At 41.6% G+C, this 27,572-nt stretch overlaps 1 protein-coding gene across 2 annotated transcripts in view; it reads left to right on the forward strand.

Annotated features, from left to right (window-relative positions):
- Nucleotides 1-27,219, forward strand: part of RICTOR (RPTOR independent companion of MTOR complex 2) — a 62,611-nt gene extending 35,392 nt beyond the window's left edge. The window contains exons 20-39 of one of the 2 annotated variants that reach the window (XM_079994670.1): nt 564-699; nt 2,109-2,156; nt 2,717-2,919; nt 3,959-4,085; nt 4,643-4,807; nt 5,285-5,361; nt 5,466-5,544; nt 6,991-7,100; nt 7,690-7,777; nt 9,671-9,763; nt 11,274-11,380; nt 12,057-12,286; nt 14,070-15,099; nt 16,498-16,678; nt 17,517-17,601; nt 17,832-18,071; nt 18,372-18,530; nt 19,088-19,211; nt 20,893-21,031; nt 21,129-27,219. In XM_079994670.1, the coding sequence (XP_079850796.1) occupies nt 564-699; nt 2,109-2,156; nt 2,717-2,919; nt 3,959-4,085; nt 4,643-4,807; nt 5,285-5,361; nt 5,466-5,544; nt 6,991-7,100; nt 7,690-7,777; nt 9,671-9,763; nt 11,274-11,380; nt 12,057-12,286; nt 14,070-15,099; nt 16,498-16,678; nt 17,517-17,601; nt 17,832-18,071; nt 18,372-18,530; nt 19,088-19,211; nt 20,893-21,031; nt 21,129-21,197 (3,490 nt within the window). In that variant the 3' untranslated portion in view covers nt 21,198-27,219. The remainder of the gene's footprint in view (nt 1-563; nt 700-2,108; nt 2,157-2,716; nt 2,920-3,958; nt 4,086-4,642; nt 4,808-5,284; nt 5,362-5,465; nt 5,545-6,990; nt 7,101-7,689; nt 7,778-9,670; nt 9,764-11,273; nt 11,381-12,056; nt 12,287-14,069; nt 15,100-16,497; nt 16,679-17,516; nt 17,602-17,831; nt 18,072-18,371; nt 18,531-19,087; nt 19,212-20,892; nt 21,032-21,128) is intronic. The other variant, XM_079994671.1, reaches the window with a different exon arrangement.
- Nucleotides 27,220-27,572: the final 353 nt, after the last annotated feature.

Genomic DNA, 27,572 nt, shown 5'->3' on the forward strand with positions numbered 1-27,572 from the left:
AGACCCTTCTTGTTTTCATAGGTTTTTAAAAATTGTACTGGTGCATTACATCTTTGGACCAAGTTTCCCAGTTACTAGTTTTATATTGGTTTTAGCTTCTGTGCATGAGCTGATTTTAGATTTGGCTACTGGAATTTTTATAATTGTTTTTAAAGTTTTTTTGTGTAAAGTTTTGAATTGTAGCTATATATTTTTAATGTTTCCATATATTGCACATAGAACTTAGTTAAATGGTAGCGTGCAAATAGAATGAACAAATAAATTAATAAATGCATATTGCTTGGGGTTTTTTGTATTAGGAAACTAATCTGCTCTTCCATCAGTAAGCCAGTACAATCACAAGCAATACATAATCTAGCAGCAGGGAGCAGACAGGCTAGTATGGGAAGAGAATGTATTGACTTCACTATGACCCTATAATAGCATTTGCATTTAAGTACAGGTGCTAACATTTGAAAACATAAAGCCTCTTCGCCATCTCGTAGATGAAACAGTGTGGTATACACATTTGCCTGAAGCTTGCAACAAACTTTTCAGCACCTCATATGTCTGTTTAATGTTAGATTTATACGGCGACTGATGTATTTTTACAAGCCCAGCAGCAAATTGTATGCCAACCTGGATCTGGATTACGCAAAGGCCAAACAGCTCACAGTTGTAGGTTGCCAGTTAACTGAGTATCTCCTTGAATCTGAAGAGGTAAGATTCATTTTGTTTAGCTCTAAGTAACAACTAGCAGCTTCTTGTATTGTTGGCATTACCTTTTGGCAGGGATATTACCTTTATTGCATATTCTAAAAAATATTAGAAGATTCATTAGACCACGTTTGCCAGGTCTAAAGGAAGTGCAATTGGAACATTTAATTCAGGCTGGGAAATATGACTATTTGCTGGTCAAAATCTTAGAAGAAGAATGGAGTTTATAAAAATGTATGGCTTATCCCATTGATATATAAAGTTTGGGGGAATGTAACACATTAGTAAGAGCCCTAAACTGTAGCAGTTCATTAATAAAATAAAAATGGCTTGATATCCCTGGAGTCCTTCATAGTCTTTACCCTGCTCCTTAACCTTTCACCGCAGGGCATCACTAGCTAAGCTGTATTAAATGGGTGTCTAGTTACCCTCATCCTGAATGGCCAGTGAATCACTAACTTTAACCAACTCAGTTAACAGAGCAGTAGATCTCTCAGTTTAATGGGAGGAGAGATCTAGCTGGTTACCAAGTCACTTCTCAGCCAGCTCCCAAGCTCTGACTATCTTCGCTGCCTAAACTCTAGAGCAGGCATGTCGAACCGGTCGATCTCCAGTTGTCCCACCCCACCCCCCAAAAAAAAGCTCAACAACTTTCGTCAATCCAATAGGTAGATCACTGCCAGTTTTTTTATAGTGGGGGTAGATTGCAGTCTCTTGGGTGTTGGACATGCCTACTCTAGAGGATGAACAGGTGCCTTTGGTGCCTTAAGTTTATTATTCAGAACACACAAGTATATCCAACAGTGTCGTTCAGCTGATGGTCAGGCTTAACATTAGCAGAGTAGCAGGGGAAGCAATTTCCAACAATTCCTTTTCCACCTGCAGATCCCTGTGCCCCCTAAATCTGCTCTGAAGGGTCTCCCAGTTCTCTGGAGCAGATTTATGAGTGGTGCAAGTGTCTACAGGTTGGAGAGGTAATCGCCAAAAATTGCATCCCTCTTCATTTCACTGAAGGAAGCCTTATCAGCTGAACAACACCTCTGGAAACAAAGCATAGAGGATAAAATTGCAGCCCATTAAATAAACAAAGAACAATGGTGGTTATAGATCCTGAGACGTGCCCTAGCTGCAATAATAGACACCTGATTATGCACTGTAGCAGATCCATTATAAGAGGCAGTAGTGGATTCAGGAATCAAAGTCTCCTCCACATTCCTTTGTCTACAAACCAAAGCAGCATGGACTCTAGGAAACATAATTAGTTAATTGTAGATGAAGACTACTTAATGAAAAATCTAGCTTTCATATTTGTAGAGTTTTGCCTATGAAATTTACACACCAGCCTGATAGGCTTCAGGATATTGGGAGGGGATGATACAGAGGTCAAATCAACATGCCCTTTTGCCCCTCAGGAAGGAAGACAGGAAGGAAAGAAGGAAGGAAGGCAGGTGCAACAAAAGGTAGATACAGACTTAAAATTATCTCAACTTTCTGTAGCCTGATGCCTTGCATTCCTAATTCTCTGTGACACATAAGGGGTAACAACTTAAAGGTGTTCGTCCTAGTCTATTTTCTTCTTTTGTTTTTGTTTGACAAAATTCAGAAGCTGGTGGAAGAGGGAAAGGACCAGAAGGTGTTATGTTCACTTTTGTAAAAAACCTGTTCTTGAGCTGCTTCACTCGTCACCTGCCACTGTTAAGCGCTCACAAAACCTGGGACTGCCTGAGGCTCATTTACTCTTGTGACAGCTATAATCCCCACAGGAATTGACTTTTCAGCTTGTGACAAGATCATCTGAGGGCAGTATCACAGCAGATTCTCCCCACATTTTAAAGTTTACACATGTTGCAGCATTTTCACAATGAAGGGTTTTCTTTTGGTTTTAATTTATCAGGTGCTTTTCGGTTTGATGGTTGCTTTCTTTCTCTTGTGCCCAAAGAAATGTAAATGGGTGTCTTTTTTCAATGAGGCAGGGAAATGCTGCCAAAGGAACTGAAGTTTTTTTCCTTTTTCTTTGAAGCAGGATGGGCATGGTTACCTCGAAGAGTTAGTGAAAGATATTGTACACTGGCTCAATTCTTCTTCTGGACTGAAACCAGAACGCAGCCTCCAGAACAATGGGTTACTTAACACTCTTAGTCAGCACTACTTCTTGTTTTTTGGTACGCTCTCCTGTCAACCCCACGGAGTGAAAATGCTTGAAAAGTGTAACGTGTTTCAGTGGTAAGCATTATCTTCAGTTATAAGAATCTTTTGAACTACTCAGATCCTGGAAGTTTTAAAATGAATTCTTTCACTGTTCTTTAAATTTCTGTATAACTAGACGTGGTTAATTGACCCTAATTTTTACATTTTTTGTAAAAAGAAAAGAAAAAGATAGATTCCCAAAGGAACTAGGTTGCGTATACTGTTAAAAGTTGAATGAGCTCATCCACACCATCTATATTTCATCTACATTATTAAGAATAGTACTAGATTCAAAAGTGTGCAATTAGATTTTATGAAAGTGACAGTACATTTTAAAAAGATAATATGCAAAACATTTTCCCAAGTCTATATTTGTTTATAAAGTTTTTAACTAATCTATAGACCAAGCATGCTATCATTTTTCAGGAAAAAGAAAGCTTTCAATGCTGAAAGCTGGAGAAAACTCTCCAGCTTCCATTCAATAGAAATAATTTATATCCTATTTGACTACATGGGATTTTAGGGTAACTTAGCAGGGGGACGCGGGTGGTGCTGTGGTCTAAACCACAGAGCCTAGGACTGGCCGATCAGAAGGTCAGCGGTTCGAATCCCTGCTACGGGGTGAGCTCCCATTCCTCGGTCCCAGCTCCTGTCAACATAGCAGTTCGAAAGCATGACCAAAAAGTGCAAGTAGATAAATAGGTAACCCTCCAGCGGGAAGGTAAATGGCATTCCCGTGCACTCCTCTGGTTTTGGTGCTCCATTGCGCCAGAAGCGGCTTAGTCATGCTGGCCACATGACCCGGAAAAACTGTCTGCAGACAAATGCCGGCTCCCTCGGCCTGTAAAGCGAGATGAGCGCCACAACCCCAGAGTCATCTGCGACTGGACTTAACTGTCAAGGGTCCTTTACATTTACCTTTTTTAGCAGGGGGAAGAAATATTCCTGGCCTGAAGAACTTAGTTTAAAATTTGATAATCCAGAAAGGCAACCAAAGAAGGGAAAATGGAGGGACTTTTAAAGTTAGTCCAATTCTCATACAGATTTACAATTAAATGTTTCCATCTTTTTCCAGTCTTCTTAATCTTTGCTCCTTGAAGAACCAGGATCACTTACTCAAACTGACTGTTTCTAGTTTGGACTACAGCAGAGATGGATTAGCAAGAGTCATTCTTTCCAAAATCTTAACGGCATCTACAGATGTAAGTGACAACTCCTCTAAATGCCTACATTCTGAGGATTATATTTAAAAGGATGTTTTCACAGGGTGGTGTTACGGATAGAACGTTGGCCTAGGGAGACCTAGGTGTAAATACGTTTTTGATCTCAGCCCTGAGCTTGTGACTTTTGGATCAGTTGCTTTCTCTCAGCCTCAGTATAATCTCAAGGCAGTATATCATTTGCATTTAATTTTGATGGCTTGTTAAATGAATGGCTCTAGGTGTTCTGCATCAATATATGTGAGCTAAATGTAGGGAGAGGTATAGGTGCAGCCACACCACCTTGACCTTCTTGTGTTAAGTGGTAGGGTCTGAACATGCTTAAAAGCCTCCTTCAGACTTTGCCGCTATGAGAATATTTTAAGTGGAACCTGCACTCTCATTGATGTTGATGTGCTTGTGTGTATACCCCTGACCACTTCCCACATTGTGTATATTCAAGCTTGGAGAGAGCATGGATCTGGCTTTCTGTATGCAAAATCTACTTTTCTCTACTGTATTTCCCTTGCCGTTGATTTGCTTGTTTACTTGCTTCGTAGAGCTGTAGGCTATATGCCACAAAACACTTACGAGTACTGCTGAGAGCCAACGTAGAGTTCTTCAGCAACTGGGGAATCGAGTTACTGGTCACCCAGCTCCATGACAAGAATAAAGCCATTTCTTCTGAAGCACTTGATATCCTCGATGAGGCATGTGAAGACAAGGTGAGAATCCTGCCGTCCATTCTTAAAGTTACCGTGAATGAATACTGTTGTGTATCAGTTTATTGAGAAGCACGTCATACTTCTCATGCAGTGGTCTTAGGCCTGGGCGATATATCATCCAGGACCTGTCTGTGATGTCGGCTTCATTCAGCGGTATATCACTGGTGAAACTGCCACTGCTCCTGAGTCCCTCTGCTAGCGACTTCCTCCTGGGGGTATTGCTTGTTCCTCCCTCTGCATCTTTTAACTGCTCAGCTGAGGAGTGTGCGGTTGCTGCTCCCCTCCGAGCAGTTAAAGGATCCCCCAGCCCAGCACTGGCTCCCATCCAAGCAGGGAGAGCACCGGGGATGAGGAGGCCTCCCCATTATTGTATATATTGAAATTTCCTGCTAATTCCTTATTGATGTGAGTGCCAGTGTAACCAAACTGATTTCCTGAGACATAACTGCCCTCCCACTCCCTGGCTCTCTCTTTTAGGCAAATCTTCATGCTCTTATTCAGATGAAACCAGCGTTGTCTCATCTTGGAGACAAGGGCTTGCTTCTGCTCTTAAGGTAAACACTAAATATGTTACTTCATATGAGAACAAACCAAATTAACTTGCATTTTCGTAATCGGTGAACATGTTTATAAATGGTATATGATGGTGCTTTTTCAGGTTCCTGTCAATCCCAAAAGGGTTTTCCTATCTAAACGAACGGGGCTATGTGACAAAACAAATGGAAAAATGGCAGAAGGTACTTTTAAACAAATCCAGATCTCTCTGTGAAATTCATAACTTGTTATGCTGAGACTTTGCTTGGCTAAAGCCAACCCTTTAGACTTCCCTAGAATGAATGTGCTAGCTCCATCCAGTCATGGTCCAGTTGTGTTTCTTCATTCAGAAGGTGAGATAGAGCCACTTGCATTGCTCTCAGGTCTGTGGACCTGATGGGTTTTTAAGGGTTCCTGAATTTAGGCATAGTGCTCAGCTTCATTGCATCTGACAGTCCTGCTTTGGTTGGGCCCATTATGTATAAACTACTGGCATATGAGAACTGAAAAGTTAGGCTTACAGGCCTGATCCAGAACCGATTTTCCCACTGGAATTAGATTCTCTTTGGATAACTTTTGTTCAAACTGTACTTTATACAGCTCTGTATCTAGGAGGAAACAGCTCCCAGGGAGTTTAAGTTAAGAAGTTGCAGGAAGGAGGATTCCAGGTGTATATTTGAAGATAAGCACTTGCGATGCTTTAGAGGAAAAGGACACGGGACAGATTTACAGAGAAAAAGCAGCAGGGAGGAAAGGCTAATCTTTGCCCAGAAAAGAAATGCCCACACCAGTTTGCTCTTACCCAGAGCTCCCTTTGGTTAGAAAATGTGGCTGCTGGAAATGATTCAACATAACATTTAATTTCAGCTTTTTTGAAAAAGGCTATTTGGGCCAAAATTTGAAGAGGAGAATAAATCCTTTGGCAACATATGAAATGACACTTGAATGTATTCACTTACTAAATGGGGTAGCCATCTGCTCCATCATGGAAGAGAACTGTACAGAATTGCTATGGAGAGGAAATTCACAAGCTGGAAAAAAAAATCCCATTTATATCAGACAGGTTATTCTGTAAAAATGAGAGACAGAGAATGTTCTAGGGATAATAGGGTTTCAGCCATTTCCCAGTCTTGCCCATTATTCTAGAACAAAAGGCTTTGCATCATGAATTAATTAATTTATTGCAGTGTGTTTAGACAGCTAAACATCAGAATATCCAAGATCATGAAACAACAAAATATATAAAAGCATAGTAAAACTTCAAACATGTTCAAAATGCTATTAATGGACAAATTAACGATAATACAAAACTAGTAAAGATCAGGTGAAGAAAAATGTTTTTTTGTATATACCAAAAGCCCACAGTTGAAGGAGGAAGGGAATTCCAGAGAACTGGTGCCACAACACTAAAGGCCCTGTTCTATGTAGCCGAGCCACCAGGCATGTAAATAAATATTTTCATTCCAAAATAGCTTTCGCCTTTTAATCAAACGTTTGACTTCAAAAACCTGCAGTGGTTCCCTTGGAATTATGAAAATAAGGAGGTTTTTCTCATTTGGATCACAGTGTCGCATAGTACAGTATTATGAATACAAAAATCTGCTGGAGATTTCTCTCTCTCTCATGAGCTCTGTATCCCATCATCTTAGGAGTACAACTTAAAGTATGTTGATTTGATAGAAGAGCAACTCAATGAAGCACTTACCACATACCGCAAACCTGTTGATGGCGATAATTATGTTCGCCGGAGCAACCAAAGGTAAGATAAGTTGCAAATGATCTTGATTGGTTTGCTAAAGCAATTGCTACATATGAGATGACTGTGTGACTGGTTTTTGAAATAGCCATAAGGAGTAAAAATTGAAATACTTTATTGTCACTTGTACAACATGTATACAGTGAGATTACATGAGCACCCCCCACTCAGCTCTCTTAATCTTAATTCCCCTTGTTTACTGACGCACACCCACCAAACCCGAAAGTCAGTTGCCCTGTTGTTATCTTTTCATTCAGCAGCCTAACAGCCCATGGATAGAAGCTGTTCTTTCCCCTGTTGGTGCAACTAATCATGCTTCTATATCTTCTGCCCGAGGGCAGGAGATCAAGAAAGTGCCGGCCAGGGTGTGAATCATCCCTGAGAATTTTCCTCACTCTCCTGAGGCAACGTTCTTCCGCTATTTCATCCAGCGGATTCACGGGACCGCCCATAATATCTTGTGCTGTATTCATCACCCTCTGTAGGCACTTCCTATCGGTTGATGTCAAACCAGCGTACCACACCATGATACAGTATGAAAGGACACTTTCTATTGTTTACTATGCAAACAGACCATTTTTCTTTCTGGCAGATTACAGCGGCCACATGTCTATCTGCCGGTTCACCTCTATGGACAACTGGTACACCACAAAACAGGCTGCCATTTGTTGGAAGCTCAGGTGAGGAAATTTAATATACAGTGGTGCCCCGCAAAACGAATGCCTCGCAAGACGGAAAACCCGCTAGACGAAAGGGTTTTCCGTTTTGGAGGTGCTTCGCAAAACGAATTTCCTATGGGCTTGCTTCGCAAGACAAAAATGTCTTGCGAGTTCCTGCGGGGTTTTTTCCCTCCCCCCCCTTTTTCTAAGCCGCTAAGCCGCTTATCAGCTGATCCGCTAAGCCGCTTAACAGCTGATCCGCTAAGCCGCTTAACAGCTGATCCCCTAAGCCGCTTATCAGCTGATCCCCTAAGCCGCTTATCAGCTGATCCGCTAAGCCCCTAAGCCGCTAATAGCGCTAATCCGCTAAGCCGCTAATGGGCTTGCTTCGCAAGACGAAAAAACCGCAAGACGAAGAGACTCGCGGAACAGATTCTTTTCGTCTTGCGAGGCACCAATGTACCTGATTCAAAATCAAGGTAACATTAAATACATTGCAGCCTTCTTGGAATTGCACCCCCCCCCAATTTGTTTGGTTGTTACTGGTTTAGGGTTGTGTGGCATATACAACCTCATTGTGAAATTTGGCTTGGTTTTTTTTCTATTTAGACTACAGAAGAGGAATTCCCAGGTCATGCATACATCTATGTTCTATAAAATAAGCTTGCTTTGGCTAGGGATTAAATTTTCTCACTTAGCTGGAGCACATAGAAGACTCTTTTTCATGGATTGAAATAGTGAGTGAGATGTGTAGACTTTGCTTGCAGAACAGAAAGCAAGAGTTGTAGCCAAGGTAGCACTGAGTAAAATGTCCTGCTAGCACAAGGGTTTTCACTTGTGCTGCAGGAGTCCCCCTCCCTGCATACCCCCAAAATTTATGCTAGGGGTTCCCCCAAGGTCATGGCTTCAAGTCCTACATTGGGCAAAAGATTCCTGCATTGTAGGTGGTTGGACTAGATGAACCTCATGGTCCCTTCCAACTCTACAATTCTGTGATCTATGAACCTTCTAAAGCAGATTGGTGGAGGGCAAGGGGGGGGAGGTTTGTTGGGCAAGTGGACTTAGATGCTGCCCCAAGTACTTTTTTGGTAATCCCACGGGAATTGACCCACAGAATCATGAAAGGGACCCTTCTGCAGTGAAACTACTTTGGTCTGCCTGAGGATCCTATTGCCTTTTAGTCTTTCTACATTTTTATGCTATGAATATTGACTTATGGGGTAGGGTGTCAAACACTGGTAGGTGGTGGTATCTTCCTCTACCAACTGTCACCTAGCTGCAGCCATTCCATAAGGCTGCAGCAGAGAGAGAGAAGGGAGGCAGGGCCACAATATCAGCTGTGCTGAGAGATCAGAAACTTTTGGCACCTACTTTCCATGAAATGTTTCCAGCTGGAAGGGAATGCACTTTACAGCACACAACTTGTGCATGGATTTGCTTTTTTTTTCTTCCTTTCTTCATTCTGAGATACTATAGCTAAGGACTAGCTGGTTGGTTCTGAAATGTGCAAGATACTGCTGTTCTTAGCTTATGTGATCCAATTCTGAGTTGTGTCTTCTCAATTTTGAACTGAAAGAAGAAAAGAATACTGGCTTATTTTTATAGAATTTGAATTACATGTTTGCGTTTTTAAATATTTCTTCTTAAAATGAAAAAAAAGAGCCTTATTTAATGACCATAGCTGTTAGCGTTGTTCTGTATTTCTGCCTTTAGTTTTATCATTGGTGCTCTTGTTTAAATGGTTGGTGGTTTTTGAAACATTAGTTTTCAATTTTTTTTATATTTAAAAAATTACTAAACCTATTTGTATTTTGCTATTAGCATTTATGTAAGTTTGAAAAGCAATTCAGCAGATTTGAAAAATGTTAAGCTTCACATTGAAGCTACTTTGTGATTGATCTTTTTATTCTTTAGAGTATTGTTCCTGACCTGAGTTACACTGTTCGTTCCCCCATGCTGGATAAATGGGAAGGGATTAAGCAGCTGAAGGCAGCTCTCTGGGCTCTGGTTAGTAAAAAAATAAAAATCCACCATGGTGTTTTCTGCATTTCTGCAACCAAAATAACAATAATGGTTCCCCCAAATATCTGTTTTTGATTTTTGGATGTTGCAAATTACAGTGGTACCTCAGGTTACAGAAACTTCAGGTTACAGACTCCGCTAAACCAGAAATAGTACCTTGGGTTAAGAACAGAAATTGTGTGGCGGCAGCGGGAGGCCCCATTAGCTAAAGTGGTACCTCGGGTTAAGAACAGTTTCAGGTTAAGAACGGGCCTCAAGAACGAATTACTGTATTTTCTGGAGTATAAGACTACTTTTTAACCCAGGAAAATCTTCTCAAAAGTTGGGGGTCGTCTTATACGCCGGCTACAGCAGCAGCTCCTGCAGCAACTCCCCACCAAAGGGCAAAACAAAAGCAGATTAAATCAGAGGACACCAAGCTCTCTAGATGAAGCAGAAATACGCTTGAAAATTGGCCCCAGAAGCCCCCCCCCAATCACCAGCAACAGAAAGGACCCTAACTGCTCCCAGTAGTAGACCACGTGGTCCAAAATGGCGGCCTCACATTGCCTCAGCAACTAGACACGTGGCTGCTGCCTCAGCCCAAGCAGCCCCCGCAGTAAAAGAAAAGGAAAGGCTCACACCAATGGCAGGGAACCAACAACAGCATTAAGCGCAGCACAGCCGAAGGGGCAAGCGGAGGTAGAAAACGGCTGGGAGGGGGAGGGAAGCCGATTATCAAGCCGCGAGGGCAATGACAAAGGGAGCAGTTCGGACAGGGGAAGCTGAGAGGGGGAGGTGGCCGGGAACAGAGAAACCCGGAAGCTTTTTTGCTACGAGGGCGGCAATGTTGTAAAGTTCTTAACCCGAGGTAAGTTCTTAACCCGAGGTACCACTGTAAATGTCCACAGATACAGCAAATAATTACTAAGCACTTAATACACGTTATTTCCCTGAATAATATAGATTTGTCTTGACTACTAATAGTAGGGCATTCAGAATTTGATAATCAATTTTCAGTGTTTGAAGCCACTAGTCTTTTTCCTTTTAATCCAAAAGAGTTCTCAAATTGTAGAAGGTGAGGTACATGAGGGCATTGCATCTAAAGACAAAAGACTCTGCAATGTGGAAGGGAGCATATCAACCCAACCCTATATTTCTAGCCAAATTAACAATCATATTTGTGTGTGTGTGTGTGTGTGTGTGTGTGTGTGTGAGAGAGAGAGAGAGAGAGAGAGAGAGAGAGAGAAGAATAATATAAAAGATTTAAAGTCATTTCTGTGAAGTTGGGAAAGTAGGTAGACTGTAACAAGGTTCTATTAAATATTTTTTAAAAAAGGCTTGAATTGGAGTGAAAGAGACTCGGCTGTAGGTATAAAGAAATTTATAGCTTATACTGTATACAAAATATTTAAAGTTTGTTCATCAAGTTCTAACCAATACTCCTTTGTTATATGACATAGTATCAGCAATATCAGCCAATAGCAAATTTGATCACAAATTATTTACATTACAGGGTAATATTGGATCTTCAAACTGGGGTCTGAATTTGCTTCAAGAAGAAAATGTCATCCCTGATATATTGGCACTTGCCCAGCATTGTGAAGTCCTATCTATTAGAGGGTAGGTATAACATGGTTTGAAATTGACTTTTAAAGGGTTTATAGGATTTTTATTTTGCCCTGAAGTTTTTAAAATGATTCTATGCCATCTGCTGCTTCATTCTTTAGAAACGGTATATAATTTTAAGATGAAGAAAGGCACAACACCCTTTTTATTTAAAAAAAAATCAGGTGACTTACTATTAAAAGAGCAAGTTGCTACTTACTATTATGTTAATAGATTTTCTGTGTGACATTAGTTTTGCAGCCTTATTTGTGGGTGTGGGTGTTTTGTAGTCATGATTTGTGGAGCACACACAGAAGGTGGGAACAAAACTGATGTCTCCTACTGTATTGAGTGATAATTTTAAGTAATATAGGCATGTAGTGAATGAAATAACACTTATATCTGTTACATGCCTATCCCCTTAGAGAATAAGGCTGCAACCTTATCTAGGAATAAGCCTCCTTGAACTAAGTGAGACTTATTTCTGAGTAGACATGTACAAGATTACAAGATTACACCTCAGAGTTGTAGGCCAACTTACACAAAGGAATTGTATTTTTCATTTCACATGTATATTGACAGCACAAGTAACATTTCCTGAGGGGAGGGAAAAGAAGCTGGAGAATTGTTTTGGTGGCCTGAATGTAAAATACATATTTGTTTGAACTGGATTTCTGTTTTATAAACATAGGACGTGTGTCTATGTGCTTGGCCTGATAGCCAAAACAAAACAAGGTTGTGACATTCTAAAGCATCACAACTGGGATGCAGTGAGACACAGTCGTAGGCAGCCTTGGCCAGTTGTCCCGGATGACATGGAGCAACTCTGCAACGAACTCTCCTCTATTCCCAGCACACTCAGTTTGAACTCTGAATCTACCAGTTCAAGGCACAACAGTGAAAGTGAATCTGCACCGTCAAGTAAGTATGCACAGCAGTGCCAGCACAGCTAGTAAATTCCCTTTGGGGAAAAAAGCAGATCATGGGTCTGGCCAGTGAAATCAATAGAATCGTAGAGCTGGAAGGCACCTCAGGGGTCATCTAGTCCAACCACCTGCAGTGAAGGAATCTCAACTAAAGAATCCATGATAGATGGCCATCCAACCTCTGCTTAAAAAAGCTCCAAGGAAGGAGCGTCCTCAACCTTATGAGAGAGTCTGTTCCACTCTTGAATAGCTCTTGCTGTTAGAAAGTTCTTCCTGATGTTCAGTTGGAATCTCCTTTTGCCTATCCATTTTGAGAAGGCATTAACTTCCTAATCTGAAGGTATTCTGTATAGACATACCTCGGGTTACAGCCACTCCAGATTGCGTTTTTTTCGGGTTGCGGACCGCTGAAACCCGGAAGTACCAGAACGGGTTACTTCCGGGTTTCGGCAGTCGCACATGCGCAGAAGCGCTAAATCGCGCTTTGCACATGTGCAGAAGCACCGAATCCCAACCCACGCGTGTGCAGACGCGGGTTGCGAACATGCATCCCACACGGATCACGTTCGCAACCTGAGCGTCCACTGTGTGCTTAATGGATAAAGACGAGGTTTATAGAACGTGGCTGGGTATCCTTTGATAAATTCAGAAATGGTTGGGCTATATAGGGTGTCCAGAATGTCACTTTGCTGATCAGAGGCACTTTGATTCAGCTGAAAGCTTTCATCAGTGAAAGGAAGGAATTTCCACTTACCCCCCTCCCTGCTATACTGTACAGTCCCCCCAACCCTTTGGGGCAGATTGCAATTGCTGGGGGAAGGAGAATTGGCAAAAACCTCACCCTCTATGTCCTGCTGGCAGAAGCCTCTGCTGGGTCTAAGTGCCTTCTGTCAACAGAGAGACATCACTGGGTAAAGCCCCCTTGGAGATTCTATAAAATCTTTTTTTAGTTTCAGCTTCCAATCATTTTAGATCATGCTTTTATCTGGTGTAAATGAAAAAAATAAAACACTGATTTCCTTTGCATAGAATTAGATCCATTTCTTCTCTAGGGTGATAGTATAAAAGTGAAGATAAAGACTGGACATGAGAAAATTCTTCCTTGAAAGTTAGAAACTCTGATTTAAGATGGAAATGGGCAATGTCAAAATATCTATTAGGATGGTTTGAGTATCACATTATATTTAAAGAGCAGGCTTGGGATATATTGGAGCTAATCAGAAAAGTCAGGTGTGGAGAGTAAATACTATCACCAACTAGATAATGTCAAGTAATGTCTTGATATAAAAGAGGCACATTCATTTTAGAATTGATTTTAGCCTGCGGCTGTTGCTGGACCGCAACTCCCATCATTGTTGCTGATGTTGACTAGGACAGGTGGGAGTTGATGTGAACAAACACTGACCCCTCAACTACAGTATGAATTACATTTCCAAAGCATAGTTTGGCTCCTGAAGACCCCTAAATTCATGTTAAAAGGAGAAACTAAGAGCACTAACATGAAAATTTTGATTGCTCAAGAAGTGATTAAGTGTTGAGTACCATTGTTTTATTTCTTTTTTAAAAAAGGCCAGGTTCTGTTGATCTTACATATAACGTTTAGTGGCACATAAAGGGATACTAAGCACATTTCCCCCTACCTAAAATAGCCTTCAGCCATTACAATTCAGAAATGTACATGCAGTTGGCTTTCATAGACTTTTCAGAGCTAGTTTTAGTTACCAAATATTCATAGACCAAAAATATTTTAACAATGCAAGCTTTTATTTAAATTTCAGGTATGTTTATTTTGGAAGATGACAGGGTTGGCAGCACCTCTACCAGCACGTTTTTCCTAGATATATCTGAAGATGCAGAGCAGAATTTCTACGACCGATCAGGACCCTTGAAAGATAAGGATCGCAATCCCTTCCCTTTCTTCACTTCAAGCAGGCTTGTGAAGAACCGCATTTTAAATTCTCTAACCTTACCTAATAAAAAACATAGGAGTAGCAGCGATCCAAAAGGTGGCAAACTCTCTTCTTCAGAGAGCAAGATGGGTTTGAGGCGAAATCGAACAGTAACTGAGCCTTCCAGCAGCATGGATTTTGCACGAGGTGAGGACTTCACCCCTATGTTCCGGGTGCCTAAAATCCACACTCTGAAACTAGAGACGTCGTTTGTCGGGAGCAGACACAGCGAAGATGCAGATAGCACTCCAAGTATAGGCGAAAATGACCTCAAGCTTCCCAAAAGCCTCGGCCACGAAAACCACCGGGAAAACGCCAGCCGGGAAAGACTGATAGGAGAGGTTTCTACGCAGACTCACTTCAAAAGCCGCAGCTTGAGTTTCAATACGGATACCACCACGAGTGGCATAAGTTCAATGAGTTCGAGCCCTTCGCGGGAGACTGTGGGTGTGGACACTACAAATGTAGACACGGACAGTGGGAGTTTAAGTACTGTGGTGAGTACCAAGACTGTTAAGACAATCCAGTGCTCAACCCCACAGCCTAACCACCTCCCCCTCTCAAAATCAAATTCTGTCTCCCTGGTACCGCCAGGGTCCTCGCACACCCTTCCTCGGAGAGCACAGTCACTTAAAGCTCCTTCGCTCGCCACAATAAAAAGCCTGGCTGACTATAACTTCAGCTACACCAGTTCGCGAGATGCCTTTGGGTATGCAACACTCAAACGCTTGCAGCAGCAAAGGATGCACCCCTCTTTGTCCCATTCGGAAGCCCTGGCGTCTCCAGCAAAGGATGTGCTCTTCACAGACACAATTACTATGAAGTCTGGTAGTCTAGACTCTCGACTGACACCAAACAGGTAAGCACTTCTTCCTCCCTCAAGTTTTCTTCATGGCATAGCTAAGTAACGTTCTCACGATTCCAGCTGTTCAACAAGAGAAGAATTACTGTATTTTTTGCTCCATAAGGCGCACCGGACCATCAGGCGCACCTAGCTAGTTTTTAGAGGGGAAAAGCAAGGAAAAAAATATCCGCTTCTCCCAGAGCTTTTTGGGGCTGCTGGGGGAAGCCCGGGTCCCTCCCAGCCCCAAAGAGCAAAGAAGTCAAGACAGCGAGTGGGATGGATCCGGCCAGGAGAGGCTACGCGCTGCTATGGCAATTTCCCCACCTCCCACAAAAGCCCACAGGAGCCGCGCACCCTTTAAGGAGTGCACGGCTCCTGTAGGCTTTTCTACGAGGAGGGAGAAGGGACTGACTGGCCGCGTCAGTCCCTTCTCCCTTCTGGGGAAAAGCCCGCAAGAGCCGCACGGAGCTTGTGTGTGGCTCTTGGGGTTTTTTCCTGCCTGCCACCCCCCCTGTATTCGCTCCATAAGACGCACACACATTTCCCCTTACTTTTTAGGAGGGAAAAAGTACGTCTTATGGAGCAAAAAAATACAGTAGCCAGGAATTTGGGGTGTGACCCAAACAAGTTTAAATCTACGCAGAGGAGAGCTGCATTCACAGCCGAAGCTTCCTTTAATATGTTTTCCGTAGCTTCCACCGCCTAAGAGGCAAACGGCCGTTCAGTTTCAACTTCAGAGAAAGCTCCAGCAGCATGAGAATTCCATTTTTCAATCAATCATGGCTTTCCACTTCAGGCAAGGGCCTATACCAGTGAATTCCTAGGGCATTCCTAGCACTCTGATCAACTAGGCTTTAGGGAAAATAGCAAACTCAGGGCTGTTGGATCCTATCGTAAAAACTCAAACCCACCCCCCTGACATTAAGAGTCTCATGCTCTACCAACTGATTCACAGTCTCAATTCAGGAAGGGCTGCTGAATCCTATCATACAATCTCAGTTGCATTGAAAAACCAACCCTCCTGCTCAAAGCAATTCACTCTAAAATAATAATTTTAATAACCAGGTGGGGTTTTATATTGGTTCAGAGCAATGGAAAGATTAACTGAACTGTTTTCAAAGTTAGTCTGAATGAGAATGGAATACGAGAGTAGAAAATACAGATGATGCCAGTCTGGAACTGAACACAAATTTACCTCTTAGAAATAGTTTCTGCTGGGAAAGCCATTCATAACAGTATATGTGTTGCTCTCACAGTATGTCTTTCAATTATTAATAAACAGATAATATATAAGAAGGTAAACTGTATACTCACCCAAACTAGCCGTACTTTAAAAATGCTGTCTGTGTTATTACAGAGCAGAGTTGTGATTTTCAGGTTATACTGACTTTGGTTCCCTTGATGCTGTTACAGGTTCATGAGAGCTTTAAGTTATGCATCATCTTTAGATAAAGAGGATTTATTAAGCCCTATTAACCAAAACACACTGCAGCGTTCTTCTTCTGTTCGTTCCATGGTGTCTAATGCTACTTACGGAAGTTCAGATGATTACATTGGGCTTGCTCTCCCCGTTGATATCAATGAAATATTTCAGGTATGTACACTGTGTGTGTCTAAATTTTCATGCAGAACAACATCAGAATAATGAATCTGAGATGACAGATTCCCTCATATGAAATCACTTCATGTTCACGTGAGAGAATTTTTGCATCTTAGAATCATTGTTCTAAGGCAGGCATGTCCAACAGACATGGACATCTGTGGTAGATCACTGGTAGATCACTGGCTCCCCCCAAAGAAGTTCAACAACTTTGGCTCCCCTAAAGAAAGCTCTGCATCCCAAAAATGGGGCTTTTCTCCTCCCTAAAAAAGCTCAACAACTTTGACCTGAACTCCCCAAAAAGGGGGTAGCTCACTGCCAGTTTGTAACTCTGTGAGTAGATTGCAGTCTCTTGGGAGTTGGCCACCTCTGTTCTAATGAATATATCCTCTGGAAGCTACACTTACTCAGAGAAGGGATTAGCTTAACTTACTTGATCAACTCTAGCATGATTTTTTTATTTGAAGCCTAAATTCACATATTTACTGGTTATCCACTTATTTCCAAATCAAACCATTAGTCATCATCCTTAAAGCCCTATAAATGACTTAGGTCCAGGTAATTTTGGGACTGTTCTCTCCCAGATCACCAGATCAGCCTGCCCACTTAATAAGGAGACCTCCCTTTGTGAGGCAGATAATGTGTTTATGATTGGGTTTTACACGTTTCTATGTTTTATGAAAATGGGGAATTTTTTTTAATGTAGGCTGCTCTGAGTAGTGAATTAGCACTCAAATTAAATGTGTGAATGAATGGCTATTTACCAAAAATAGAGGTCTTGTTTACTTTTCTAAAAACTCATCCGTATAATTTTTCACTTCAAATATTTCAGGTAAAGGAAACTCCTTACTTCCAGAAGAAGACCATGCCTTCACTTGACGAACGAGGCGCTAAAGTCTTTCCCCAAGATGCTGGAGGTACCTTTTCCTTTCCACTCTCTTTTGTTCTACAGTGGAGTCTTCACATTTTTTTGAGCCTGTGGGGTACCTTTTGGAATTTTGCCAGTGCCAATTTATTTTTTTGCAGCGCTGACTAATTCTATAGAACGAAATATTTCCCCAAAAGTCAGACAAAGGGTTGAATGGCAAAAGCTGGTCTTCTGCCACACTTATCATTTATATTTCTTTTTCTGTCATTTAATTGGAAGCCTCTCCAGGTGTGCCGAGTGGTTCTTCCGAGGTGGTGAAGAGTCCCTTCCAGATGCTTCGCCAGCAGATCAGTCTTACAGAGATAATGAACACTAGCCGCTCGGATGCTTCTCAGTTCCTTGAAAGTATGGAAGACACGGGGCTCCAAGAGCACACGGAAGAGAATTGCCTTTATTGTGTCTGCACGCACATTTTGGGCTACCAGCAAAACAAAGTGAATTCTTCATATAGTCACACTGGTTAGTACAGCTGGGCCTCTTTCGGTCAGAAGTCTAGCCATTGCTCCTATTCACACACAAGGATATGGAGGCTTGGAGACCTGTTTTGGGCTTCTCATTCATCATGAAATAACTTTCCAGAATGTTTCATAGTCCTGAGACCCAGAAACCTACACTGAAATTTAATGTAGGGTGTCATATTCTGCAGGAGTTAACATGGCTATGGTTCGACAATTATAATTTATATTACATTAAATTATCTCAGCTGAAATGAAGCTATGTATTTTTCTTCTTTGTAAACCACTCCATATGTTTTTTCAGAGTTCTCAGACATTCCTTATTCTGACTGGTGTGGAAAGCCCATGCATAATCACTTGGATGTGGTCCCCCATTCCTCAAAGTTTTCTGGGATTTCGGGATGCAGCGATGCTGTATCTCATGGCTCAACCAGTAGCACCAAGAGTACGGATATTGTGATAGGTAAGTGGTTTTGTCATAAGCATAACAACATGTGACTGTTTTCCTACCTCTGGGAAGAAGTCAAATATTTTCTTTAAGGCACTTGCAGCCTGATTCTGAACATTTTGCATGTGGGTATTGCATGAACATGCTCTTCCTCTAACTCAACTTAGGACTGCAACCTTTATTAGGTTTTTCCTAACATTACAACTGCCAAGTAGTTGAAGGTGATGCGTGTTCTCTTAAGGGCCATTCAGCCAGCGTTTTTCCACCTTCCCCAACATGTGCTCACACCCTACACCTCTGTGCATGGTGTTTTGGGCTGACACAATTCCTTCATGTTGTCCTCTGTTTTCCCCTATCTCCTTTATTGCATGTAGAAATGAAGGTCCAGACCAGGAGGATCTGTGTTTGTTTCTTCTTGCCCCTAGACATTGACTCCATATGAGGCAAGGGAATAACATCTGAACGAGTCCTTGGCCTAATGGGGGCATTATAATGCATGTGTGGCGCTTCTCAGTGAATACGCATGCAACTGCCTGTGATTTTGATTCTGAAAAATGTCCTTCCCCCTCAAGGTGTAAAGTCAATCCCAGATGATACCCCTGTATGCCGCATACTACTGAGAAAGGAAGTCTTGCGATTAGTGATCAACTTGAGCAGTTCAGTAGGAACTAAAGGACATGAAACAGGTCTCTTGACGTAAGTAGCACTCTCTTCTTGCTACAGTTTTAGCTTTCTGCAAATAGTCTGTCAGCTGTGGATGAGGGAGGTAGAGGAAAGGGGGATAGATGTTGTCATGGAATTCTACTCAGTATTGATCCTGAGCCAATTCCAACAGCCTTTACCAAAGGTGTCATGGGCTTTGAAGACACTCAAACTCAGGATGCAAGGGAGAAACATGCTAAGAGGAAGGGGCACACTTGGCAAATTCACACCATGATCAACTCCCGCCCGGAAACCAATGTCCCCACTGTGGAAGGACATGTGGATCCAGAATTGGCCTCCACAGTCACTTACGGATTCATTGTTAAAACCGTGTTTATGGAAGACAATCTTACTCGGCTACGAGTGATCGCCAAAGAAGAAGAAGATAGTTAGCAGAGTAAAAATTTAAACATGTTGCAGGATTCCCAAAAAACAGACCAGAGGCAATTGTAGCTTTACTGCTACTGAAGGCAAATGAGCATAAATGGTCACAAATCCAATACCTTCAGGATTGGCACTATCCATAAGAAATCCAGTTCCAGCAGACTTAACTTAAACTTACAATAACTTATAATAAGTCTAAACCTTAACACTAAGCATACTATGTACAGAACACCACACCAGAAGGAAGAGAGATAGAGAAAGTGAAACCCAGACTCCTTCTGGCCTTACTATTATAGTCATCATGACCTTGAGTGAAAGAGATAACAGGGCCAGTTTAAGCCAGCTGTACTCAGCCTCTCTGAAGGAATAACCCAAACATCAGGAACCTTCTGCTTGTTTCTTTCACACAGAGAAGCTTCCAGAACCCTCTTGAATTAATTAGAACAGGAAAGATCTCTACACATCAGATCAATACTTTCTGCACTAAGAAATGCAAACTGACAGATGTAGCCTCCTCAGGCTCCTCAACTAATCCTTTGGAGTTGGGAAGAGTGGGGAGAAAGGATGTGGGTGAGCTCCTGGCATCATCAGCTCTTACCAAAGAGGACACAATGAGAATACGTTAGAAATCATTCATCCTGTTGGGTGGAGACTATCCCATTTGCCAGCCTAGAGTCGTAGATGGGTTTGTAGGCCTTGACAATTGTGGCAAAGCCTTCCTTTGAGAGATGGCATGGAAACCATTACCCATCAGCCAATCTCTTAGCAAAGCTGGTTGCTGAACTTGGTTCTAGAGTTAATAAAATTACTTACCCGTCATGCCTTCAGTAGCTGTATAGCCACCCAAGTGTGAGATATCAAGTTCATGCATTGTCTGTGGTAAGATTGTTGTGGGCGTGTTCAGTTCATATCAGATCTGCTTTTGACACAACAATGTCAGGTTAGCATTTGCAGCAGTTGAATCCAACATCTGGTAATGGGGATATGACTATCTTGGCAAAACTATTTCCCTGCATCCATCACATGCTGCAGTGATTGTGAGCATATGCCCTTTGAGGTTCGGATTAGACTCGTTTAAGCCTTTTCAGTTCCATATTTGCCTTTTCAGTCTGTATTTTTGTTCCTCTTTCACTTGAATTCAGATTGTTAGGTCCTGAGATTTGACTTCATCGATTTGCGTGGAATATCAGATAGCTGCCTCAGCTTCCTTCCCTAAAGGTTTATAGTATTAGGTCTTGATGGAACAGTCAAAACATGGTGCATGAATTAGTTTCTTTTTCTTTCTGATTAGAATTAAAGAGAAGTTTCCCCAAGCATTCGATGACATATGCCTTTACTCTGAAGTGTCCTACTTGCTCGCTCACTGCACATTTCGATTACCATCCCGAAGGTTCATACAAGAGCTCTTTCAAGATGTCCAGTTTTTACAAGTGAGTTGAAGTGAAATCTAGCTAATTCTTGATAGGCTTCTAAAACGACTTTTGTCTTTTATGCTAATTTACTAACATTCTATCTCGTTACTTCCAGATGCACGAAGAAGCAGAAGCCGTACTAGCAACAAATCAGCAAACAGCTAACCCATCGGCTGAATCCTGACCCCTTGCTTTTTGTGGTGTGGTTAAATATGAAGTCGTCGGTAGCCTCGGATAATAACGTCTAATTGACTGGGCGAAGAGAAGAGAAGCATTCTGGGTACAAGTAACAGAACCTCTCCTCCGTGAAACTTGCTTTCCCATCCATCCATCTGAGCCCTATGGGAATTGTTAAAACAATGAAAGTAGCAATTACCAAGATATGCAAGGAGAACGAAGCACTGAACACTTGCACAGGTTTTCATTTCACTTATTTTGAAACACAGCATCGTAATAATAGAGGACAGCGTGCAGGGACGTGTTGTACATGGTTGGTTTTTTTTACTTCCGTTCAGGACAGAGAGTGATGCCTTTTAAACCCTGGATCTCGGAGCATCTAAGGCTCTATCTCCATTGTCACCAATGGAGCTGCTCGGACTGTGGACGTCAGGGGATTAATGATGGCTTTCTGTGATATTTTTCCTAATCTTTGTGAAACACTACTTGGAGAATTTCTGATCTCTGAGAGAGGAAGAGAATCCTTAGTAACCTGGGGTAGTCTTAAGTTATTTTATTGTTACAACAGCAAAAATCCTTATTTGTGTTAGCAGTCGGTCTAGGTTTGTTGCAGTTACATGTGATAATGTGTTAACTGAACCAGTTAAGGAACTTCACTACATTTTGATTTTTTTAAAAAAAAGAACAAATCACTTCTCAGATCCCTGGGATCAGACTTTCCCTGTACATATAATAATGCATGTTGTTCGGTCGGGTTTTCTACATTAATGCTCATCTAGTATGTAAATTGTCTAAATGTAAACCTTTTAACAAGCATGACTTCCATCAAATAAGGCTGCATACTTTATCAAGAAAAACTAGGAAATATCTACCCATTGCTGCTTTTGATCAGGAAAGAGGCAAGAAAAAAAAAAATACCACATTCCATGTCTTTAATTTTTCTCCTTACCACTTAGCTTTGATTATTATACATGTGAAAGGTTAATTGCAAGATAATACCGGTGGTAATGGTAGTGAAAAGCCTTAAAGGTGCAATGCAGAAATGAACACTCCTTTGCTTTAATCCATTGTTCTTTCACAGATCCTTTGCACAGATGATATGATGGTGATAATATATAGGTCAGTTCTCCCCACACCCTTAGTGCGATTCCTAAATTTCTAGAAGTGCAGACTTGAAACGCGTGCATCTTGTCCCCAGACCGAAAGCCCCCCCCCCCCGAATCAAATAACTTGATATATGCAAACCTGTACATACAAATGCCCAACCACTTTCATTACAAAAGACTGTAGTGGATTGAGGTTACTCTGTAATTTCTTGTGTATGAAAATAGTACAGCGGGACTGTACTGGCAATCTGATTATGTCCATCCATCCCCCCCCCCCCATTAAACAAATTCAAAGATTTGCTTATCAAGGTGTAATTAGCTCAGTTTTGCATATTCCTTACTGCAGCTTAATCAGTGCACTAATTCTTTTTGTGGTAGGATTTTGTTCCACGTTATAGAACGTTAAGAATATTTGAATTTTTCATTACGCAATCCAATCTTGGTTAGGTTACCTCCACTGCCATTCCAGAAAAAATGGTTTTGCTCCACAACACAGGGAAGACTGCAAACGTTAAAAGGCCAAACCACCTCTAAGAGCTCTGCTTTCCTTAGTAGGAGACTGGCAAGTGCTTACAGCCAAAATCTTTTTGACAAGCTCCTTTTTGCAGTTCCTCGTGAGACCTTCTTTCACTTAGGCTCCTTGCCCTTCCTGTACAGGGCAGATGGAAGAACGAGCAGTTCTTGACCTCTGGAAGTTTTGGATACACAGCACCTGAATCCGCTTCTTTTTTCTTCTCCTCCCACATTCACCACGGTGGCTCCTCTGAGGCTTATTTTTGCCAAAGCCTCTTTCTCCTGGCTCGATGAGCTCAGTGTTCAACTCCAGCTTCCGTGTTTTCCTTGCATTGTCTACACTGCCATTCTAACTTGCCATTGGGGAACAAGTAATTTTAAGGAACAGGAGTTGTCTTGGTGGCATGCTCATTTTCACCTCTTCTGACTTGATGATGACTTTGGTTTCAAGGAATGCGACACTGGATGGGGTTGCGGGGCTTGTAGAGGTTTTGAGACCTTCTTTCACATACGATGATGGCAGTGGGGTGTAGGTTGGTGGTGGGAATAAGAATACGTTACCAGGTTTTTGAAGTTACTTTCCCCCCATTTGTTGCCTTTGGAACTTGTTAACTGGAAGGTGACAGGAAGGAGCAGAGGGCCTGTAGAGGCAGTTGTTACCTCCCCACCCTTTAACCAGACGTCTTATTTTCCTTGAGTTGTAGAGGAATGTTTGGTGTGGCAGTGGAGGTTCCTTCTAGGAGTTGGCCATTTCCCCCTTCCTATAGTATTACTTGTTAAAACTGCTTTCATCGGGTCATGTGGCCTTCACTATAATTTAATTGGTAGAACCCTTTTAGGCCTATGTAAATGGAGGGTTCCCAGCAAAATTAGTTCCCTCAGGTTTTTTTTTCCATTTCCATCAAAGCTCTTTGGAGTTTTGGGTGGGGGGCTTCAGCTGAATTAATGTCTACCTATTAACCGCATGGAATCCATTAATCTTATCCGCCAGTATTTACAGATATATCGTTTGGGCTTAAATACAACTCCTTTGCAAAACCAAAATGCTAGCTACAGTAGACCAAATAGTGGTGTAAACCCCAAAGGAGTGATGTAGTACTCACAGTTAAAACAGGACAAAAAAACCCCTGATCTAATACAGTAGTAGTGAACACTACCTCAGTTAGGATAGAGTAATTAAGACCTATAGATTGCTGACTCCAGCTGGAGTTAATTCATGAACTCTAGTTTACATTTCTGCTTCTAAGACAAAAGGTAGCTGAGGCTTTTTTAAAAAAAATAAAAAATAAATCTATATTTAACAAAATAAATTGTTCAGGTGGTTAGGCTTTCCAACCCAGGTCTTAAAGAAGGGACATGAAAAATGAATAGGGAAAATTAAACAGTAAACTTGGATTGCAGCATCTACACCCAGAAAATTCACCACTACCTTTAAGTTCAAAGAACTCTGACTTCCATCCTGACCATCACCAAGAAAACTGCAAAGTAACATCAAGTGAATTTTTCAAATAAATTTAAGGAAAGAAAACATATTTCCGTAAGTGTTGAGGATGTAATAATGTCAGTACTGAGTGTTTCATATATGATACCTTGCATTTACTTTAATTTGTCAATTAATTTGATGTGGCAGAATATATTCTGGAGTGTAACACAATGGGTTTTCATTGAAAAGCTGTGTTTTGAATTGAGTACTCCTTGGCCAGTCACAATAGCATCTCATTCGGTTGTGTACTTGGATGACCTTTAGTCCATCAAGCCAAATGCGAAAGCCCTGAATTGTGAACTGCCGGCTGTTTGACAACCTCATGAGTCTCAGAGGTACAGAAAAATCAGAGGGCGGCTGTATATACCTGGTCGGTTGCACTTGGCTTGGATGATCACGAATTCTACAGGGTAGCCTTAGGTGCTCCTGAACAGGAATTGGGCACCAAGCCAAACCATAGGAAACGTCCCCAGAAAAGGAAAATACGATGGCACTTGGGGAAACTCCCAGCATCACAGTTTGAATTATGTGGGTGGTGCGGACCATGCCCCCATACTATGTCCCACTGTTGCTTTTGCAGAGGGATGGGAACTGTGGGCTTGGCTCAGTGACTTCTGAGAGATCAGTGCATCTGATCCCTGTAGAAACCCTTGTGCTAAAGATCCCCCTTCTGACATTGCGAGGTATGTCACAAAGGAGATTCTAAGTGCTTCAGAATGGACCCTTACAGTGCATGGGGGACTTGTTTAGATGCATCTATCTCACTCTCATGCACACACACTGTCCTGCCCTACTTACTGCAGTAAAAGTTGGACAGAAGGGATTTTAAACAAGGATCCCAAAGTTCTCCAGGTCTTTTAGAAGGAAAGGGGAGCATGTAGTATTCCAAAAAGCTGCATTTGAGAGAACACTTTGAATTGACATCCTTTTTCTGCTTTTGTTCAGTTCATTCCAAATATAACTCTGTAGGAGTTCTGTTTTCCCCACGACAGATAAGTTAAGGATTAGATATTGGCTGTGACGCAGACTGTTAGATCTGAGTACCTCAAGTTCAGCACCTCCATTAATACATATGGCAGCAGCCTGATTGTATGATAGGCATAGAAAACCTTTAGCTGTTATTAATTCTCTATGTCTTTAAGAGGTCTGATCATCAGACAAAGAAGTGTTAGCCCCTTGCAATATAGGCTTGGATTCCGAGTTGGTCCTCTGCTCACATAAGCAGGGTGATTTCTGCCAGTTCCCTCTCCATTTGCCAGTGGCTCCCCCTTCTAGTCCCAAAGGCCCCTCCAACTCCCAGGAACATATTTTTTGAAGGGGCAGAGGGAAGCTGGAGGCAGGCAAGCTCAGATCTTTGAACTCAGTCCACAAAAGATCCAAGTCATATTGTCAGATGTGTGTCACAAGGCCCATACAGTCCTAAAAAGACCTTGTTCATTATAGGCTGCTGCTAATTAGGCACCATCGGTTTTCATTCCTCTAGAATATTTTCAGTATTCTAGAAAATGGGTCGACGCGTTCAGAAGTTTGCTTTCTCCGACACATTCTAGAATACTTGCCAGGCGACAGAGAATGTCCTTCAGTAACTCTTCGGACAACAGTATAAGGAAGAAATAAGATTCTGGAAGCGTTTTGGTGGCAGCTCGGCTGCTTGCGTTTCTGGCAGCACACTCTATATAAAGATTTTGCAAAGCTGATGCCCCAGTTGTGAAGTGAATGTAAGTTTCAAAGGGCATGGGGTCTGACCCAAAGAGAGGCACTTCTAAATTTAGGGCTTAACTCTGGCTGAATATTGCCTTAAACATATTGATCCTTTTTTTCCCCTTTTTCTTTTTTGCTTTTAATAGGAGAAAAAAACTCATATTTTGAGATTGCCTTCTGTAACAATCCTTGTTACCGTACCCTTCTGCTTGCCCTCCTGTGCAGAAAAATGTGACAGTGCAGATGGGCATGTGTTTTCCAGTTAAATGTACCTCACTATTAAATGCTGGCTAGTGGTGATGGGAACATGGTAGAATCCCTACTAGAAATTTCCCTTTTCTAGAAATGGCAATAGCCCTGTCTTTGTTTTTTGTTTTGTTTTTTTTAGACTTCTCAGCGCAAACATCCAGATTTGCTATGTAATTATCATTTTTTAATTCAGTCAAGAATGTGGTTTTCATTTGGATTTTTTCTTTTGTAAAATAGTTGGATAGCGACGCCACAGCATGCAGAAATTGCACTTTTTTTGCTTGACCTGCTTGTATAAAATAGACACTATTTAATTTGAAAAAATGTAATTTATGCCAAAAAAAGAGAAGAAGAGCGAGAGAACTTGCCATTCTGCCACTGCATAGGTTAGATTAGCACAAAACGCAAGAAGTTTTGAGGGGGAGGGGCAGTATTTTGTAGGTGTAATTTGGGGGCGGGGGGCGGGGAGATGTGCTTCAATAGTGGCTGCCAATAACCCAAACTATGTGTGATGTTAGAGATTATGTAAATTAATCATTCTGAGGAGTGTGAGAAGTGTGTATGAAAAACTTCAAAGCTCATTGTCTCCACCCCATGTGGTCATATTTCCTCTTATTTTTTTTTTAGTTGACAAGCTGCTACATATTTGGAAGTTATATTGTTTGTAGGTCACTGAATGGACATTGAAATCTGATTTATATTGTATACCTGTAACATAGAAAGAAAGAAAAAGTATTTATATATTTTCTGTATGAATATTTCATTGAGCTGTGTATAATTTTGAAGAGGCTTTGTCCCCAATTGGACCTGCCCATCTGGATTCTTGATCTCTTTTTTGTTTCTCTTTCCTTTTTTGGATTTTTGTTTTGTTTTGTTTTGTACAGTGTGTACAGTTCACATCTATGAACATTAAAAGCCTCCTGAAGCATTATCTTATCAAAGGGATGCATTGTTAATAAAATGGACTTTGAACTTGCTCTCTTAAAGTAAAACGCCTGATGTTTCAGCATCTTCGAACCCCTTTGCACCGTTTGGTGCTGCTGGGTACCAAGCCAATCGCCTTACTGCAAATTTAAGTAAATATCCCTTTTGTTTTTGCAACTCAGGTTTGCCACTGAATTGAGACATTAGCCCTATTCAGGTGTTTGTCTGCCAATGCGCGGAGGAAAGTGATGGCGGGTGGCAGGTCCTGTCTGTGTCCCTGCTCCCCTTGTAATTCTAATTTCATTGAACAACCAAGTAGAGTTGTTGATGTTTAGCATTTGTCTTGTCTTTTGACCTTTTATTTGCTGTGGCTTTCTCCCTTCACCCTTCATTTTTAATTTCGTTT

This window comes from Podarcis cretensis (genome assembly GCF_951804945.1).
Source record: "Podarcis cretensis genome assembly, chromosome: 11".
NCBI classification, from domain to species: domain Eukaryota; kingdom Metazoa; phylum Chordata; class Lepidosauria; order Squamata; family Lacertidae; genus Podarcis; species Podarcis cretensis.